The 22,291-nt window shown below is 33.4% G+C and overlaps 1 protein-coding gene and 1 pseudogene across 2 annotated transcripts; both read left to right on the top strand.

Annotated features, from left to right (window-relative positions):
* Positions 1-8,182: 8,182 nt before the first annotated feature.
* Positions 8,183-9,827, top strand: LOC149478359 (SCAN domain-containing protein 3-like). The gene has a single exon (XM_089709450.1). It carries the CDS (start codon positions 8,276-8,278, stop codon positions 9,536-9,538), a length of 1,263 nt encoding a protein of 420 aa, XP_089565576.1. The 5' UTR covers positions 8,183-8,275; the 3' UTR covers positions 9,539-9,827.
* Positions 9,828-17,023: 7,196 nt separating this feature from the next.
* Positions 17,024-19,326, top strand: LOC149478358 (defense protein 3 pseudogene; annotated as a pseudogene). Its single transcript, XR_016317396.1, has 3 exons — positions 17,024-17,467; positions 18,501-18,573; positions 18,699-19,326. The product of XR_016317396.1 is annotated as a defense protein 3 pseudogene (transcript).
* Positions 19,327-22,291: the final 2,965 nt, after the last annotated feature.

Genomic DNA, 22,291 nt, shown 5'->3' with positions numbered 1-22,291 from the left:
TAAAGCATACGTTAAAAAATAGAAAATAAATAAAAATGCGTATTCTCAACATATTCATAACAACAAAATATACCTGACGCGAAGCTGTTTACATAGACGTGACGTCACGCGTGTTTCAGTCAAGATGGCCGACTGCAGAATTTCAATGTTTTATTTTATTGATAATCTCATTAATCTTAATGTTTTTACTGTTTCTAAGTGACTATTTTTAATTTATTTATTATAAATTTTCCCTTAAAAACACTAATTCGATCATTTGTGGATACTGTCGTCATGCCTATTATCAAATAATTAACAACAACTTTTTGGCATCTTTCCATAAAATAGAACATGGCTAGCTTTTCGCCCGCAGCTTCACCCGCCTTTTCGAAGAAAAACCCGCATGGTTCTCGTTCCCGTGCGATTTCCGGAATAAACCCTATCCTATGTGTTAAACCAAGTTACCCTCTATATGTTTGTTAAATTTCATTGCAATCGGTTCAGTAGTACTTGCGTGAAAGAGTAACAAACATAAGTACATACAGATACATTAATCCTCAAAAACTTTTGCATTTATAATATTAGTAGAATAGGATAGGATAGGATTGTGAAAAAACAAGTGCGAATTCAAACGTTTCAAAAAATACACAATAGAATTTATTTTTCGTCGAGTCAATCTGTACTAATATTATAAAATATAAGAGTTTGTTTATTTGTTTAAACGCACTAAACTCAGGAACTACTGGTCCGATTTGAAAAATTCTTTCGGTGTTAGATAGCCCATTTATCGAGGAAGGCTATAGGCTATATTATATCATCATGCTAAAACCAACACGAGCGGAGCACTGCGGGTTAAACCGCGGGGAACATCTAGTAATTATATAAATATTCGTAGTACCTTCATGGTAACTTTCCTCGTTTACTGTTATAAAATATAATCTTTATCACATAAAAGTATAGATTGAGGGTTGTCACTCCCCGACCATTATGTTACGAGTCTTTGAGAATGTGGTTGCACGGTAAGTGTGATCCAATTATACCGAAATTTCCTTGTCTCCCTCCGCTACGATCAAGTTTTAGTCAAGTTTTAGTTTTAGTCTAATGCAGTACCTGCGTAAGTATTCTAATCTGCCAATTTATATTTTATAATATTATGTTTTTGGGTTCAATACGCAAGTATCAGATAGCTATTATTTTAATGGACACAGAAAACTTCGAGTTAATACAAACATAATATTCTAAAATGAAATGAGTAAAAATAATATAAACTTCTGTACACATACTCATACTCGCAAGCCACAGATAAGAAAATAATAAGGTAGGTACCTACTCCAGTATACATTACCGTCTTTACCATAGGGGCACAGGGGGCCAGTGCCCAGGGCCCCCCATCGTCTGGGGGCCCCCCTGGAGGAGATGTAGGACTGACAGTTTTTCTCACATAAATCTCAAAATATTTTATTAAAAAGCACTACACTTTTCTCGTTGCCAGAACGTCAGATCATTTTCAGATTTATTCGAATCAAAACATCTATGTATAGGAATAATTCGAGTGATTCGAACACCATTATAATTAACTTATCAGACATTTACTCGAATTATTTATTTACCTATTAACGTAAGTAATATAATATATTTTTACTTGAATTATTATGGGAATTATGAAAATTAATAACAAGTCTAAGTTTACAGAATAGCATACAAGGGCGTTGTGACAAAACTTTAATCTCTGGGCCTCTAGACAAGTGGCAGAAACGCTAGAGAATAGAATCCGCTAATGATACTAATAATTGATATAAGCTTATGACGTTTTGCTAATGTTTCGGTCACACTACCAAGGACGACGACGACCACGATCAAAATTCCCATCCAGCCGAAATTTGGTAAAATTATTAAAAACACACTCTTCTATACATATAATAAATCTGTAGAAGGGTCAATTCTGTACATTGAAAATATTGAAAAAATAACTAGCAGGGGGTGTTACTGGATCGATACCAAACCCAAATATGTGATTAAAAAAAATTTTGTCTGTCTGTCTGTCTGTCTGTCTGTCTGTCTGTCTGTCTGTATGTGAAGACATCACGTGAAAACTAACGGTTCGATTTCGATGAAACTTGGTATAATTATACCTTATTATCCTGGGCGTAAAATAGGATACTTTTTATCCTGGAAAAATACGTAGAAAAAAAATTAATCTTAATTTTCAGTTTTATCCATAGATGTTGTTCTGTAACCGCGAACACACGTTGCGTATTACTATAGGCCTAGCCTAGCGCGTATTTGGGTCCAATAGATATTTATAAGATGTCATCGTTAGAGTTACTCAAAATGGAGAAATAAACCATCCACGCGAAGACTGACATCCGCGCGGACGGAGTCGCGGGCGGAAGCTAGTACTTAATATTATAAAGCTGAAGAGTTTGTTTTTTTGTTTGAACGCGCTAATCTCGGGAACTACTGATGCGATTTGAAAAATTATTTCGGTGCTAAATAGCCCACTTCTTTGGCAAGATTATAAGATACCAAAATCGTTGAATTACTTCATGACGTTCTGAATAAAGACTGTTTATTAAACATGGAAAATAGACGACGTCTCCATTTCGCTTCTTTCCTTTTTGATATTATAAAATCTGAATCTCCTCAATACCCTTTTAAAAAGTTGGCTTGGATCGGTTATCATCAGTCTACGTACAATACGAGGTATTGTTATGATGCGACCTTGAAATTTTACTCTCAACGCGCCTAAAGAAGTTTCACTTCAAAAATATATTAAAATTTCCTATCCTTCTGTTACTAGGAAAAAAAAGACGGGTTGCACTCCGGGAGTGCCAGCAGAAGTGAAAACTTGATTATTAACGTTGAGCATGTTTGATATTTTGGAATGGTATCCGTCTTACGCTTTTTCGATCAGGTCACGTGTCCTGACGCGAGTTTAAGATTTTATACCCATTACAGAAAAAGTGCTCAACGCCGCTAAAGAAGTTTTCACTTCAAAAATTCCTAAAAGTCAATAGATAATATACTATAGGTTTTTCGTGATTTTTTGATTTTCGTGACTTTTACCCAAATTGTAGATCATAAAATTATCTATACAAAAGAATCAATACATTATTTTCCTAAGATGTAGCTTCCTACCATTTTCTAAGATATAACTATTTTTAAACTCATCCCATCCTTATAATATGCACACGTTTCTTAAATCACTTCACACCTGAATGATTTTATGATAAAACTTAGCGTTTCAGTATTAATCGCGAATTATTTTTTATTATTTATAACCTGGAATGTTTTTTAATTCACGTACCGGAATGACAGTTAATTTTGTATCTTATTTTTAGTAATCCTTTGAACAATTTTACTAATTTTCTGCTGGATATGAAATTTTGTAGTTTTAAAGGTCCTAGAATTAAGTGAATTCTGTTCACACCGGACCATTTCTATACGAATAGATGACAAGCGTTTTAACTTTTGCCATTTACCTAGGCCTTGAATAAATTATGTCAATAACGCACGCAATAATTTTGATCAATTTGAAACGGCTACGAATGAAAAAATCCAGACACTAAATAAAAAGATAAATTTGAAAAAGGGAAAGGTAATTTGAAAAAGTAATTCTTAAAATATTTCTTAATTAAATTAAATTTAAGTTAACTTTTGATCGCCATTACAGCAGCAGCGTTTCAAATGAATTATATAAAAAAAAAATAAGGAAAAAAAGTTTTTTCAAAAGACCATAAGATAACATACGAGATTGGTCAGAAGTAATTTTTGTGTAAAATGTATAAAAAAAAACCGGCCAAGTGCGAGTCGGACTCGCGCACCGAGGGTTCCGTACAAACCTGCAAGGTTTACAAAGTTCGTTCATTACGACAATCGAGTCATAACTATGGTATTTTTATTATTTTAAGTTAGAGGAAATGGGTAGTAAGTTTAAAATTATTAAAAAAAATATATTATGTGATGTAACTAAAAATTTATGGTTTTCGTAATTTTTCCTTTATCTATGCTATAAGACGTTGCTTCGTACCAAATTTCAAGATTCTGAGTTCACGGGAAGCACCCTGTAGGTTTTGATTCCCTTGCAAGTATCGAAAATTTGCGGCATAAACGGCTGTATGTTTTGAATGCGTTGGCTTAGAAGTTTGATTTTTTCACAGCTTCAAGGGACAGTAGACCTGAGTAATTGATATAAATTTCAGCTTCATACCTCCACGCGTTCCTGAGAAAAAGGGTCTTGACAGACGGACGGACGGACGGACGGACGGACGGACGGACGGACGGACGGACAGACGGACAACAAAGTGATCCTATAAGGGTTCCGTTTTTTCCTTTTGAGGTACGGAACCCTAAAAATGGAACAAAATTTTTACATAGAAATTTTCTCGTTTCTTATTACTTCTTTAAGTTTCAATTTAGGGCAAAAACATATATAATTGTGGGAAAAAATTTGTATACCTATTATATGTAGTTTGATTTCTTTATGTTTCAAAGGGCCCCCAATTCTTGTGTGCCCAAGGGCCCCGGCATAGTCTAAGACGGCCCTGCCAGTATAGTGTATAACTTCTGCTCATTTACAAAAATATAATCGTTGCTGTACATTTATGTTTTTTTTGTACACGAAATGAGCTCATATTATCCACACAAGTTCACCTACACTCAACATGTTACAAATAAAAAACCATACGTAGGTAAAGAAGACAAGACCCATAGGAATTTCAGATGTACCTACACGCGACTAGTTATTATTCTGTGACGCGTCTGAAATCAGCCTTACAAGGTCAAAAAACTTATATCTCAATAAAACACTGTAGATGACATCGAGAAAAACATTCACTTCCATTACAAATTCCGCTTCACAAATAAGAAAAAACCTCCATGTCACTAGCTGATAAGGTATCTGCTTCGGAATCGTTTTTTCAACGAGGCTGCGATTATATTTGACTTATTTTCAGTGTAAATCATTTTTATCCTTTCCTTTAAGTAGGTACATTATAAAATAGTACACCAAAGAAGTAACGTGAACTCTTGTTTTGTTCTGTGTACATTGAGTGTCTTATATTACTTTGGCCATAGAAAAATGTAAATGAACTATGGGGTAATTTTTGGTTCGTAAAATTTCAGAATATAGGGTAAAATTTAATTATGCCAAACAAAAACTAATATTACATCGAAACGCAAAAAATTAATGATTCAGCGTAGCCTAGCCTAGCCTAGCCTAGCCTAGGTACCACAATCGTTTCACATGTGCAAGTAATATAAGTTTTAACGCATTTAAATCCCAGGCTATTCAGATTAGATACTAAAAAGAAAATTAACCACATCTTCTCCTCATCTTCTCTAACTTATTAATTAACTAGTGGTCCGCCCCGGCTTCGCCCGTGGTACCTACATGTTTAAACTATCCTATCTCTCAAGTTGGATCGAACTGCACATAGTGTGCGAATTTTATTATAATCGGTTAAGTGACACGAGATTTATATATATTAAGATTTGTCAGTTTGTCCTATAGCAGTGTAATTCGTATTTTCTTTATAAATACACACGCACCATACTCCCTACACAATCTATCCGTATTTTTCCCTACAACAGATGTCAAGAGCACGTTCGTTATTGTATTCTGAGCTATTGTTTATAAAACGGCTTATCGTTCCTTGCTCCTTGTATTGGTATGCCCTAGGTTTTGTTTGTTACCTATCCCTCTGGATTTTATGAACGTACTTTAACTTTAAACATAGGCTGCAAATATTTTGGGTGAATAAAATGTTGAAACTTAACTACATGATTTTAAAGTGTGTGATTTTACCTATGTAATAATTAATACAAATTACAAATACATAAGAGATAATCACTACATAGTATAAAACAAAATGGATTCTCGCTGTCTGTCCTTAGACCGTATGTATATATCTTGAAACTACGCAGAGTTGAAGAGTTTTTTTAATAGATAGATAGAGATTCAAAAGGTAGGTTTTAGTATATAAACTGACGATAAACTAAAACGATACTGTTTTCCGAATCGGTGGTAACTGTTAAAAATATTATGAAATGATGATTCGAAAGTGCTTAGTCTAAGAGTTTAAACTGTTATACGTTAGTGCGGACGAAGCCGCAGGCGGAAAGCTTCTATAATATATTACATAAAATATATTTGGCAAATACTAATAAATGTCTACTTCTGAAAGTAACATAACTAAACCTAAACATTTCTCAAAACAACGTACACAACCGTCTCCAGAATTTATTCAACGCAAGCGAATAAATAAAAATCAAACCAATCAGTACGCTAAGCCCCGCAGTATATCGAAATATTCAATGTCCAATAACATCGAGATTTCCAAGTGTTCCTTTAGTTTTCTTTTCAATTTCCAACTGTCGCAGACTCGGCTGAAATGTTCGAGACAAGAGCGGAAATAGATCGTTGCAACTTTGTGGATACGGCGAGACAATATACCTACCTATGTTTGTGGAGGCAATAAAACAAATTCTCTTAACGGTAGAATAGTATTTGAATCTATGTTTGGTCATATTAGGTATTACAAGTTTTGGACAAATTTAAATTGGTTGTCAAAGTAACCAATTTTAGTGGATGCTGCTAATCTTCAACGGCTATTTTTTCAACTTCTTTTTTCGTCTTGTTAATTTTTTGCTGCAGTGTATTGTCGTAGTTAAATTAAATAAGTTACAGAACAAAGATTCCTTTGATTAGAATCCAAAAATTATCAAGACATTAATTTATATCACTCGTGTTTCGTTTTGAGTATTTATTATCTAAGCGTTTCATTGAAACCTCTCCTATGCCATTCACGACAAATTATACACAATAAACATATTGTGATTAGCGTACTTATTTGTTTCATTGCCTTATTGCAGAAAATTGTCTTTAATTCATCCAATATTCCGTCTCAAAGAAAACATTCGTATCCATATAATTCTTTAGTTAAATTCGATACAGCGACTTAAATTCGATGTTTATAGAAAAGGAAGCGCCTCCGCTAGAAGAGAAGTTAGTTTGCTTAATATGATTTCAACTGTCTGAGCAATGTGTATAGAATAAAGTGAATTGTGGTTACTTAAATATAACTAATAAAACGAATCGAACGATAGATAGTCGACAACGTTTAGAATGAAAGTTATTTTTTAATTTTGTTATGAATTTCTTATTTATTAGGGTTAATTCAAACAGGAAAAAGTGTTATGCTGCATGAACTGCAGTTCCAATTTGAGCAGTGGTGAACTTCCAAGTAGGTACTTGCAAGGATAGAACGTGCCTACAACTAGTCGACTTTAAAATTCCTTCAAGACAATAATAATTAGTGTTTTAACTGTAATCTTAATTCTTACAAATTACAAAATCCGGAAGAAATTCCGGAGTAAAATCCGGCTTTGTCCTCAACCTTTTAGGAAATAAGAACTTAATAAAAAAGAGCGTGTGTGCCGAGCACACGTGTCAGAAGTGAAACTTCTTTGGCAAGACTCAAAGATACCACCAAAATTGATCCGTCGCGTGACGCCTGGCAGATATGAATCATTGCAATTATTAATTTGTACGAGTTGTACGATGAATTTAGCAACATTTAAACACTACCTACTGCATGTACTACTGCAATATGTAGACTATGTAGTACATACAATTAATTATGCTGAGATGGTATAGGTACATACCTATACCATCATATTAGAGCGTGGTAACGCGTGACCACGGCATGTGTGGCCACGCCAAAAATGTGTAAAATAGTGTTTTTGCGCATATAGATGTTTCACGTCAAAAAACAAACGAGCACAAAATTTTATAAGTATATTTTATATTCACTCAATGTAACGTAGGGAAAAAAACGATAAAAATGCATAAGAAACATCAATTTAGCAAGACCACCCCGAGGCTCGAATGATCATTTGTGAAAAATTGTGGAAAATTGAATTTCTCATCAATTGTGGAACTGTGATTGTGGCTTCCGTAGTAACAAAGGTGAAAGGCCACGAGTGATCTGACATTTTTCAGTTGATCTGAGAGGGTATCTTTTGTGGTATCTTTATACTTGATTTCGGCCTGTGTTTCGGCCCCACCCAAGAAGGCCCCACCAAACCACCCACTAATAATAGACGGACTTGCCAATGTCGAGTTATCTGTGCTTGTCAAGTCTCAAAATATGTGAATTGTCATTTGACAAATGTAAACAGTAAATTTGACGTTTCAGTTTTGAGAAACCATACCGCCGCGCTTACTATATGTAAACTTAATATTATTTTATTTTTGTAATATGTACTAATAGTAGTATTACAGTTAACATAAACCATGGAAATAACAACTGAAGTCTTAAATAAAATATCAGCCCAACCTCGCTGTGGCCTGATAAAATTTGATTATGATACTACGAGAAAGAAATATTTTTCTTATTTTCACGAATTCTTGACTGAAATAAATCGTCATGACCCTTGGAGTCGGGAAAAACAGAAAGAAATGATAGAAATTTTAATTTCTACTGTTAAAAGTGTAAAAGTCAACGAGATGAAACAAAAACTTACGGACTATGAGGTTGTAGAAATAAACCAAACTAACACTCTTGTTCTTTCTAAATCAACGACTGAAGTTCTTACTTTTGAAGATTGTTTTGACGTATTCGTTGATGCTCATATCCACGCTACTGAACACGGAAACTATCAGGAAATGCTAGATTTGCTTGATAGTAATTACATTTTCCATACAAAATGTCTATGTTTTTTCTTAAAATGTTGCAATGTTTGCGGTGCTAAAATAGAAGAAACTGTTGAGGACAAATATTACAGGAACAACGATAAATTCACAGCACAGTTAGATATATTGGATTTAAAGAATATTGTTTTTACAAGTTCTTATAGATATTTGTTAGTTTATATTGATAATAATTCGGAATACGTAATTTTAAGAGTGTTGAATAATTTATCAGTTTCGAATATGGGAGCGGAGTTGATGAAAATATTCACAGATTTTGGTCCACCATCTGAAGTACAGGTCATAGCCCCTATGGTGCCTAGTTTCAACTCAGCTCTGGAATATGTGAAGTCTGTGATGAACTTTAAATGTGAAACAGGGTCCAAAAGTGATCCAAATCCAAAGAGTCTCCGAGCATTTGTTCTGTTGAAGGAAATGATATCAACTGAAAATGCGACTAATATTATGACAAAATGTTTCTTTGTACAGAAAACATTGAATTCTTTAATGGAAAATGGTCAATGTCCCACACAGAAATTGTTTGGCAAATACATTCTTCGGGACATAATAAATATACCAAAACTTAACGCTTCCAGTGAAATATCAACTAACTATCATATTGTAACTGATTTACAAACAGAAGATAATCCTAGATCTATAATTTGCCACATTTGCAACGAAGATATATTCAACTTTAAAAATGAATGCTTTCTTTGTAAAAAAGTTGTTCATTTGGTGTGTGGGGTGCGTGTGCCGCTGAAGGAAGGTGATGATGAAATTCCAATTCAACATGGTGATATTTATTGTATAAATTGCCATAGATTTCAAACTAAATGTAGGAGAGAAAAAGATTGTGCAGTTACTTAAAGTTTTCAGAAACATTACCTCAGGATTTTTTTTTAGTTAAGTGTTAAGTATTTAGTTTCTTATTAATATGGAATGACAAACTGTATTAAGTATGTTTTTTTTTTGGTAAATATTGGTTTATCGTGAATTATTGTAAACATATAGTTTGTTTCTTAATTTTACAAATAAAAATTATATGATTAATTTTGGTAAGATTAATAAAAACAATGTTACAAGTTTGAAGTTAATCTAAATATGTATTGGATGCATTTGTTTTGCTATCATTATAATATTTTAATCTGATTATTGAGTTGAATTGTAAATAATTATGTTTTATAAATAAATAAATTACATAAATGAATGGTATTTCATTTTGGGAAAATAAAACATTTAAGGTTCTATTACAATCATTTCATTGTAAACATTTGAAGTCTTATTAATATTTCTTTGATAAACATTGTTATTATATTAATTTAAATAAGTTAAGTTAAGTCTCTGAAGGGTATGGGATAATTATTATTCAATTATCGATTTTCTTTACAAATAATGCAAGACTAAACATGACGGGTTTGGAGCTCAGTATTCAATACTTTTTACACGCGTAGTCTATGAAAATTGATAAATGGAATAAAATGTTTCACCATGGTAAAAATTACCCTATATCACTCCTTAGTTTCCTAACTAACTATCTCAAAATATAATATAATATCGGTCCATTTTAATGTAAAAGAAACATAATAATACAATATGTTATTTATTAAAAGTAGGCTCTCTTTATTGTCTTTGCTTTATAATTTTCAAGTAATCAATGTTAGCCAGAAAGGCTTCTACATTTTAACGCGGACGCGGCCGCGGGGGTGAACTGAAGGTTCACCCTGGTAGCGACATGCGGGCGGGCGTCCCCCCGCCACGGGGACCACGAACCTCGGCTTGAGCTGTCGCTTGAGTGGAGGAGGCCAGAAGGGCCCTAATCGGACGGGTTTCAAGTACTTAATCATATTAGGTAGATACTAGATATTATCTTAATAATATAGGTATTCCGCATTGAGTTACTATGTACTACGTACTAAAGAGGACATCGCTACTACACTATTTGTAACACGAGTTAGAGTCAATCGTCTCAAACCAATTTTTTTTTCTTACAAAAAAATATGAATAAACTTATCAATTAAAACCAATCAATTTAATTGATAAGTTTATTCATATTTTTTAATAAGATAAACAATATTTATTTGTTACATTGATTGGTTTTAAATTTTAATTTATAAACAAAAAGAGGCAGAATATCTACAAATCGTATCTACAATGTATGAGTGTACTATCACTAGCCGCCGCGCTTGTCGCACAGATTTTGTTCGTGGTGTCCTCTCTATACGTAGTAATAATACCTCAATGGTATTCCGAGGCAAAATTTAAATTTATTAAAAAAATATAGTTAATACGGCCACAGATAATATAATACTGCACTTGGTAGGCCGTAGGGCTATTAAAGTACCTACCTATTTACATCCTATCTAACTACCCAGAGTAACTACCGATACCTATTTGGTTAACACATTTTCATTTTTCACGGAACACAAATTCAATTTATGTTCCAGAAGAATTTATATCCTGTGATCTTTCATAACTTCTAAGTCATTTGTCGCGGAGTAAAAAAGGTTTTGAATCTATTTCATAAAAAATACCTACTTTAGTGCACCTACAAAAAATTTATAGACCTATCACCTATTCTCAATTTTGGTGGTGAGGTGGTCAATACATCGCATTTTAATTTAAGCAATTTGGTATTTTTGGTTTTATGGCATTCAAATTTTTTAATTTTTCTATTCTTTAAAAGTAAATGTATACAGGGTGTCCCACTGTTGGTATACTAAGCTCAAAGGAGGTTATAGTTTTGCATACGCTGAGTACGTAAAAAATACTAAAAAAATTCCAGACGCATTTTTTTTTCAAATAGATGAAATCTTAAAACTCTATGTGTACACCCATAGCAAGCAACCCGCCCATTTTTGCCACTAGAACGTGAGCTATCGTTTAAGATTATGTTTTCATAGACAAAATGCTCACATTAGAGAAGTGGTATATGATGGCTGCGCGAAGCTAGAGAAGAAAACATGGATTTTCAGGAAAAAAATATCAAAAAAATTTTAACGTAATTTTGTTGTTTATGTATATTTTACGTGATCAGTGTATGCAAAACTACAAGTTCCTTCGCGCTTAGTATACCAATAGTGTGACACCCTGTATAATTATAAATATAGATAGGTCAGCAATATAAAATAGATTTTATTAAAAAGCTACTTCATTAAAGATTTTGTTACACAAAACACGCTATTTTAATACGGTAAAAAGGTTTTAACGAAAAAACCATGATACAACAGAATTTTATGTAGGTACTATTACGTTAAATATCCAAATAGGTACATACGTTGTTTACAGCAGCGTAAAAATTTTATAAGCCACGACGCGACTATTTTTTTCGCTCCACGAGCACTTTGCTGGAGTTTTGCAACGGTTAAAATCTGAGCTTAAAACCATGGGTACACAGTGTGTTAAGGGGAGGACGAGTGGTGAATATTTTAGAAAATTATAAAGTAAGAATATTTTACGTTTTTTTTTTTCTTTAAGCCAACGTTTTTAATGGAGAATGCAAAACGGATGAGATAAAATTGTATACGATATTTTTCATTAAAATCCGGAAAATTTTCCAACGTATTAGAAGTATTATTTATTACTTACAAAAAGGACCTCGGGTCTCTGATTATAAATGGCATATAAAAAAATACCTCTATAATTAAATACTTAAGTGATATTCAATTCTTAGATATAAATTATTATGACTTCAAAAATACCTATTTGTTATCAAACGAACAAACAAAATAAGGTGAACAAACTCTTACAAAAGGTACAAATTCTCTATCATCCAGAAAATCCTCAATAAGTATAATTATTATGTCACCTTTTTTTTAATAACTTCTAGGTAGCTAATTAAATGAAAAAGACATGAAGTAAAAAGCCAGTCTCGTAATTGAATAATTAAAACTAACACTAGCAATCATCATTTTCTACAAAGCAAAACAAACAGAAGCAAAATCACCTCATTCTGCTATAACGTAATTGTACGTTCCATTTCTCATGCCACCTTAATTTGTCGCTAAACATAACATGACAGCGAGTGTGTGTCCTCTTAACGCGAGAGGACGCAAACCGTGCATAATTATTAATATCTTCTAGCGGACACATACTGCATATTCATGAGTACGCCTCAGCATAAAACTAGATTATTAGACGGTAGACCGTTTTCAACTGTTGCAGTTTATTTTTTATCTGTATCAATTCATATTCTGCGCGAGTAGCGTTGTGCTTTTGTGTTCTATATTTAAAAAGCGCGGCAATTTGCGTTGGGAAAAATAAACAGATGCTCGAGATTGTTAAATTATGTTAAGGGTTGTTGATGTTTGGAAATGGATGTTAAATATAGCGGTTTAATTATAAACATTTGTGACAAACATAAGTACCTACCTACTCAATTATTTTTTGTGGCCGTTGTAGCTATTATAACAAAATTGCCATTATGTGACTGGTCACTTTCCTATACAAAAATTAAAATTGCCTAATCAAAATATTAAAAACATTAATTAGTTAGTTGGAAAACTGGATAGAGGCTCTATAATAACACACCATAAACAAAATATAGTTACATAGAGTTATTTTATTCTTTTTTAACTATCCCAGGTTATGTCTATGACGAGAAAGATTGATAAAATCAACATTATCGGAGCAGTGTTGTTCACGTCAATCGATCGGATCTGTTAAGCAAGCAATTTCCAGATTAAATTCTTGGAAACCAGGTCAGAGGCAGACATAAAAACTTGCCTTTCGAAGCGTGCATCCACCTCTACTATTGAAAATTGACTTTTAATTACAAAATAATGCACTACGTTACATACTGACTTCCGCCGGCCTTTGTCCGCGGAGTGGGTAGGTGTTTTTTTTATCATGATGTATGAAATAAAAATTTTAACTAAAAAGGGCTCTAGCACAGGTAGTATGTCGATATAGATATCGATGAAATATAATCAATTAAGCGCAGTAGTTTTGCATTGCATATGTTTCTAAGTTAAAGACCGTCAGAGAGATAGACAAAAATATGTTGGTTATAGAAGAGAAACAATTTTCAAATTTTAGCCTAATTGATAAACGTTTTATCATAAAGCCAAAGAAAACTTTAAAAGCGTCTGAAAGCTACAGGCAGTTCATTGCATAATTTGGAAATAATTAATTAATTACATAATGACTTAGGTAACTACTCATTCAGCATGCAAATTATGAATAATTCTCGACTCCATTTAATTCGTAACGGTGGTAGGGGTCTTCCGTCAAAGCCGTAATTTATAGCTCCTCCGATAGAGCTTTTAAGCTACTGTGTTGTCTATACAGGGTGTCCCACTGTTGGTATACTAAGCTCAAAGGAGGTTATAGTTTTGCATACGCTGAGTACGTAAAAAATACTTATAAAATGCCAGATGCAGTTTTTAATCAAATAGATGAATTCTTTAAACTCTATGTGTACACCCCTAACAAGCAACCCGCCCAACTTTGCCACCCGCACGTGACCTATCGTTTAAGATTATATTTTCATAGACAAAATGCTCATATTAGCGAAGCGTTATATGCCAGATGCGCGAAGCTAGAGAAGAAAACATGGATTTTCAGGAAAAATTTAGCAAACATTTTTTGATGTAATTTTGTTGTTTAAGTATTTTTTACGTGATCAGTGTATGCAAAACTACAAGTCCCTTCGCGCTTAGTTTACCAATAGTGGGACACCCTGTATAACGTGCTTATACTTTTTGGTTTGATAGATGAGTATTTCGTTCATTATTTTTTAGTTATATAGTTAGTCTGATTAACACATTGAATATATGCTAGGAAAGTAGAAATTTTCATGCTTCTAGTAAAGTTGATACCCGAGAAAGGACATAGGCTATTTTTTACCCCGGGACATAGGATAGGTTTTATCACGGAAATCCAACGGGAACGGGAACTATGCAGGTTTTTCTTTGACTGCGCGGGCGAAGCTGCGGGTGGAAAGCTAGTACTTAATACATTCAATTACGAAAACACAGGATTTGATTTGATTGATAATTCCTTATTACCCAGATTAACTAACAATATTATTTTTGACCATAAGGTACTCTAACGATATTTAATTTCTCCTATAATATACATCAAAGCGTATATAAATATACCTCGAAAACAAACTTTAGCATCCCCAGGGAGTCTTGTTTACTCGCCACTAGTTTATGTTCCGAACGGGCTTCCTTGTGTGTTTGGTTTGGAAATTTCGTATCAGCTATGTGGGTGTGCTTATAGGGTTTAAAATTTGGAGAAAATTAGCATTATGTCGATTATAATCAATTAAAATGAGTGGAATTATGAATTTGAAACACTTTTTAATTTTAATAATATTTTGTATTAACACTATAGTTTACCAATCTGTTAAAATATTTTCTCGGCTAAACTGTCAAGATATACAGGGTGTCCCAAAAAGTAGTGATGAACGGAAGCTGGGAGGTAGAGGACCTAGAGGGCTATACGAATCACCCCCATATTGTATGTTATGCGATTTTCGTATTTTCGGAGTTATGACAATTTTTTTCAATTTGTCATCTATCGCCGAGTACGATGATATTTTTATTTATGGCGACGTGAATTATTGCGCAAGACGCTTGATTTTTTTTTGTGTGCTAAGCTGAAAGATAGGCCAATTTAGTATGGTAACATTTACTATCGTTAGATCTTCTAATGGAATAAAAAAGAAGAATTAACTGCCAAGAAAGATAAAATTATATAAAAAACACCTAGGTCCTAGAAGCTTTCTCGTGGAGAAAGAATTTTCAATATAATTTTTGTGTTTATGTATGCATTCCTCATTATCACTACGTCGCGTAGTATAAAACAAAGTCGCTTTCTCTGTCCCTATGTCCCTATGTATGCTTAAATCTTTTAAACAACGCAACGGATTTTGATGCGGTGTTTTTTAATAGATAGAGTGATTCAAGAGGAAGGTTTTAGTATATAATTTATTATATTTTAGACAAAGCGGGCGAAGCCGCAGGCGGAAAGCTAGTAAATTTATAATATAATATTAATTAGGTATGTACACATACAGTATTAACATTACTATAGAATTAGATCATAACTACTACGTTTGTGGTTTGTTTAAATTAATTAATGTAAGTATAAATTAAATGGTACGATAACGGGACTTCACTGTGTATCTAAGAGGAGAGGTCAAAATAATTAGTTTACGATATGAATAAAGTCCCTTGCTAATGTGATTGATATAGTTTAGTTTTAATGCATTTATAGATACAATGAAGATTGGTACAAAACAATTTTTACTTTAGAGTTTAGACTAGCTGTGCCCGGCGGTTTTACCCGCGTTGCTCCGCTCCTGTTGGTCTTAGCACAGTATTACAATTCCTAAATATTGTAATACAGTGGTCTTAGTGTGATGATATAAGTATAGCCTTCCTCGATAAATGGGGTAGCTATCTAACACCGAAAGAATTTTTCAAATCGGACCAGTAGTTCCTGAGATTAGTATCATGTTCAAAAAAACAAACAAACAAACTTCAGATTTATAATATTAGTAGGTATAGATTACATGAACTTAAGTTTATTTTCTGCGTCTTTGAATCACTGAGCCTATAATAACAGCTTTAAAAGGAAACAAATTCAGTATTTACCTAGTATAATAAATAAAACAAATAAATTCAATCCAATTACATAATTGTTTCGGAGAAAGAGAATGTGGTTAGATAAACAATAAACAAAGATATAATATTATGTACCCACTTAAATGATTTACAAATTACAATAATGATTTACAAATACTAAGTTTAATCATATAAAAACTACAATGCTTACGATTATTCGATTCTTTTTAGATATCTTTCAATCGTCATCAACGAATGTGAAAATTATTGCAGCAATTACCTAACTAAAATATATTTTTTTGATTTTGAAATTTGTTTGAACTAAAAATGACTACAGTTAAGACTAAGCTAACACCATCTAATACCCACAACTTAACCCACAAATTGCAATAGATAAATGTTTTCATGGCGTTTTTCCAAAAAGTAGCATGATTTGCTTTCCATAGCTCCTGCTATTCATATCTTCATTTCACATTCGATTCAGCCCATCTACAGCTTTATCAGAGATTGATGGGCAAAATAGGTAGGTATAAATATAGCATGTTAAATAAAAAGAGCATGTGTGCCGAGCACACGTGTCAGAAGCGAAACTTCTTTGGCAAATTTTTTTTATGTTATATTGAAGATACCATTAAATTGAAGATTCAAAGATACCAAAACGTCGCCTTACTCCATGACGTGAAGCTATTGGCATGACGCGACCTTGAAATTTTCGCATAAGTCATAACGTCCCAAATCCCAAACGTACATATTATGATTTATGTATAAAGCTTTGCCTGACTCATTACGCGGGGGTTTCCTCAAGACTCGCATCGAACTATATAAACAACTGGATCTCGTAATCACTTATCATTCCCGTTCTATAAACCACAACAACAAACATGTTCGCTAAAGTATTTGCACTGACTTTAATAATTGGCGCGTATTCCCGCCAGATCCCCATAGAAAGTAAGTTTGACCAATTGAATATACAAAATGACGATTTGGAAGACTATTACTTCGAAAAGGAACTTGAGAGTGTAAGACCTATATATTATACGTTAAGAAGAGTCCCACGGCAAGTACGAGGTTCAGTTAATACGAACCCTGATGGTAGTGCTAATGTGATGGCAAAAATACCCTTAGCTGGTAATGATAAGAATATTTTGAGTGGTGTCGGTGGTATCTATGGAGCTAAGGATGGTGGTTTTGGCGCCGCATCGGCTGGTCTGGCTTTGGATAATGTGTAAGTAGTATCTCTGTTATAATTTAGTTCTTAATTATGTATTATTATTAAATATTTGTATCGGAATAAATTCAATCTTGTTCTCTTATTAATTTTATATGAAATTGAATGACAATCGTTTCTATTTCTTATTTAATTTAGACGCATATGTATATTATAATAAACTAGCGACCCGCCCCGGCTTCGCACGGGTGCAATGCTGATACAAAATACACTACAGAAAAACTGTGAACGTTGTATATAAAATTAAAAACATAGCGGCCCGCTCGACTCGCCCGATAGCCGGGCGGCCGCGCGGCCGGTACCGCCGCAAACGCTACGTCCCGCAATTTTTAAATCTGTAATATCTTCGAAAATATTCACTTAAATCAAACGATGTAAAGGGCCATATAGATCTATATTAAATGAACAATGTATTCAAGGTATTTAATTGGTTAAGGATTAATGCTGTATTAGTTAAAATCGCATCGAAAATTAGCCATTATTTGTCGTAAAAAGTAAATGACAAAAAAAAGTTATTGTGAGTTATCCATAAGAGATAGACATATACCATCGCGGACTTTTCTTTAGACCTTTTCAATGTGTATAATACTTAGTACATTATTTTGATAAAACTCGTAGGGTTCAGCCTGCGTTTGCAATGTAAGCGGAGAAAATGTAATTTTTTACGACATCACATTAGAAACCTCAAAAATAACAGTACTTCTCCACTATTTAATGGATGTTATTATACATATAAACCTTCCTCTTGAATCACTCTATCTATTAAAAAAAACCGCATCAAAATCCGTTGCGTAGTTTCAAAGATTTAAGCGTACAAAGGGACATAGGGACATAGGGACATAGGGACAGGGAAAGCGACTTTGTTTTATACTATGTAGTGATGATGATAACAAGTACTGTAATTTTTTCCTTATTTAATCTATTTTTCTTTTAATCTACAAAATTGTAACTAACGATTGTACTTTTCGCTTACTATTTGAACACAGCTCTTTCACCTGCACTATAACTTTATTTCTTTTATCTATTTCAGAAACGGCCACGGCGCAAGTATCACAGGCAAACACATCCCAGATTTCGGAGACCAGTTGACAGGTGCAGGCATAGCATGCAATAGCTTTACCGCGGCAGTCCCCGAGTTCCACACGTCTTTTTTTATTCAATTAACTTCTTCTAGAAGCGCTATTGAATCGTCATAACACAGTTTTATAAAATACCCCATCTATTCCAGAACTCACAACTCACAAGTCGTCTTTACAATGTAATCTTCTATCTCTTCTTAAAATATATGAATTCTAATCTTTCCAGCAACAAAGTTGGCGCATCCTTGGGCGTCGCGCACACAGATCTCATGAAGCGAACCGACTACTCCGCGATGGGCAACCTGAACCTCTTCAGAAACCCCACCAGTTCCTTGGACTTCAATGCTGGAGCCACGCGTTCCATATCACCGTATATACCGAAGAGCAATTGGCAGCCAACTTTTGGAATGACGTATTCTAGATATTTCTAAGTGTCTATTAGTAGAAGTAGTTTAAAATGGTCCTCTTCATTATGGTCAGCCTTGGGCCAACCAATGATCGTCGACGTTGGCTGCCGTTACGGCGGTTATGAATAAACATCTACAATAACGGCAGATCATAGACATTTAGGCTCTGCACTATCGTCATTGCGCCTGCTCGCCCATCGCTGCTCATCATGAAAAGAGACCAATATGTTTCTATAGCACATTATTTGTAAGTTGCATTGGAAATGAAGGAATTGTTACTTAGATCAAGTATTAGGTATTGTGATACAGGTATACTTTGGCAATGTTTTGGAATAAATATTATAATTGTATGTGGAAACATCTTGGAGACTGATTAATTATGTATTTGATACAATAAAATATTTTAAGAATACCTTTCTTGTATTTTTATATTCATTTTATATTAAATAACCATAACTAAAAGAAGAAAACCTATAAAAACTTTACTATATATCAAGAGCGAAGCTGGGTCGGACCCCATAGTTGATTATAATCTCACAAGTAATAATTAATCATTATAATAAATATTAAAATGCTTCTTTTTGGATGAATACCTACATAAAAGAGAAAACCATTCCCTTTTTTAGTTAATCCCCATCAAAACACAACAAAACGAAACAGCTACCCTGAAAGATAAAAAAAGCACCGTAAATATAAATTTTCGACTTTACAACAATACTAAAACAAGGGAATTTGTAGCGAAACGATAATGTCGGTAGTTAATGTAAGAGGAATGAGGGTACTTTGAAATTTATTACAGAGTTACGATCTAGGCACGACCTTTGAGGGTTTGTGTATAAGGCTTTAGTTTTTAAGTTAAGTAATTAAATGAAGGCTTGCGTAAATAGTATTACTTTAGACGGAGTTTTGTTGGGTCGATAGTGTAATCACTGAGAGTAGACTTGGATGCGGTGTTAACCGTGTTAGAAATAAATAATGGCCCAAAATGTTAAAAGGTTTTAATTTTTATGGCTTTGAAATAGTATTATTTGTCCTCCATAGTACATATGTTTAAATAATATATTATACCATGCGGCCGTACACGGGCAGCTCGAGCGGCGAGCGGTCGGTTGTTGCCTGTCGTTACCGACCTAAAATCAGTATAAAAAAATATAGCTTAAACAACTACATAGAATTTATACATAGCATATGGCACCCAAAAATAATGTGCCTGAAAATTGTAAAATAATTTTCAAAATCAGTTTAGTAGATCCAGAGATTACCTCCTACAACGTCACAGACTCAAATACATCAGAAGCAATTGCTATATCATAATAACTCCAATTTACAAATCGCAATCTAATAAAACTGCCAAGAATGCAATACAAACGCGTGAAAACAAAACAGAAGAACGTAAAGCTCATTTAATTATAAGTCTCAAACGCTTTGGAAGATAAACAGAATACTTTGGATGTTGTGAAAAATCCCAGCAAATTTTATGTACAAGAAGCGAGTCGAGAGCAGACATTGATAGCTAAGTGCTTAATGTATCCGGAGAGGCTGCGCTGCGAAATTGAAATTGTTTTAGGGTGTTTAGTAACGTAGCGGTTTTTAAAATTATTTATTCTGGGTAATATGGGAAATTAAGTTGAAGATAGCAATGTAAATTTAATATTCTAATAAACAGAAAGTTTGTTGTTGTATGCACGATACCAATGTCGATAAATTGAGATTGTATTAAAGTGGGACTACCCCACGCAATCAGATTCCTGTCAACTTTGGAACGCAAATGCAATACGAAAAGTTAATGTAAAAGTTAATGTGTTATATTCACATTATATTATGATATTTACGAACGTTACTCATGAAAAAATGCTCTGTTTGTCTCTATTTTAGTTAGTTTTTCACTTCCATCGATTCATTTCGATAGTTTGATTTATAGGCGCAACACTATTCATACGCGATCAGAAAGCTCTACTAGCGAGTAATTGTAAAAAGGATTATAAAGTTAATTTAAAAACGCAGTGTATATACCGAGCCTTACGTAAACTCTTCTTAAGAGTTATTCAGGTTTAATATTTCGCAAACAAAATAAGCTCTAATAGCGAACGCTTATGGCTTCATGCCACAACTTATCAATGTTAAGATCAAACACTACAATAAAAACAAAGGTCCATAATATTATGTAATATTCTTAAGAAAATAACTACTAGTTAGTACGCTAGGTACATTTTTATTATCACGCAATTATATCTAAACTTTTTTGAATAGCTTTCAGCTTACGACCTTTGTTTAGTGGATAAAACGGATATCTTGAAAGAGGCAAGGAAAATTATATATTTTATTTTTTTGCATGATTAGGGCAACTGGAAATACCTACATAAGTTATGTAACGTTTACCTTATAAAATCGTATCACCGCTTGACTAAAAGACCAACATTATCAAAGCTTTTCTGTGTGTTTACTCAATAATCATAGTAATTACAGATTGAACAGACTCAAAATAGTCAAATTAGTCAAAATAGTGTGTAGTTATCAACTTGTTATTTATTAATGAGTTTCGTTGGTTCTAAATGTGCAGTGAACGAATATAATATGCGGTTTGAACTAATCACATTATGTTCTGGTTTAGTGAATACGTAGGTAAGGTAGTTATATGATGGAAGAGAAATTACTATGTCACAAAATATAATACCTAATAATATAATTTAATTACAATGCGATCCATCGAAGAATAGGAAAGTCTATGTGTCCGTTACGCTCAGAGCCGTTTCGTGTCAAATGTCATTTGAAAATAGGATTTTCCAAGGATTTTCATAACGTTGTTTCTTTCCAACCACAGTTTCCAAATAACACCTATGACGTCACAAAATGGGGTTGACTTACACCATTCTTTGTTGAATCTCATAGTAACATACAGATAGTTAATTCTATACGGAGACCTACGACGGAGACGTTTCATTTTGACAAGCGCTTGTATTTAGTGGGGTCGAATACTGGGTCAACGATCAACTAATAAATCATCGTTTGTTTTTCGCCTATCAGTTGTCAAAGTTCGTCTTATAACAATACTAATTTCGAATGATACCCATAGCTGCGCTTTCATAGCAGTGTACCCATACTACAAGTCAAACATTTATTTATTCATTCAATTATAGGTACTTCTATAAGCACTTTTGAATTGTCATAATATAGTTTTGCCAGTTACCAGTGGTTCGGAAAGCAGTTTCTACAGAGAAGACCCGACAATACCATGACCAACGTGGTATATAACTGTAGTTTTAATTAGGATGCGCGCAACTCATAAACTAATTGAACATCTTTAAATACAATACAATAAAAAACACGTGTATACA

This window comes from Colias philodice, chromosome 22 (assembly GCF_061535455.1).
Source record: "Colias philodice isolate Cphi_HAF_F1 chromosome 22, ilColPhil1 Martin Lab GWU primary, whole genome shotgun sequence".
NCBI lineage: Eukaryota > Metazoa > Arthropoda > Insecta > Lepidoptera > Pieridae > Colias > Colias philodice.
Note: the sequence above shows the minus strand (reverse complement) of the source record. Positions and strands in the feature narration are given on the sequence as shown.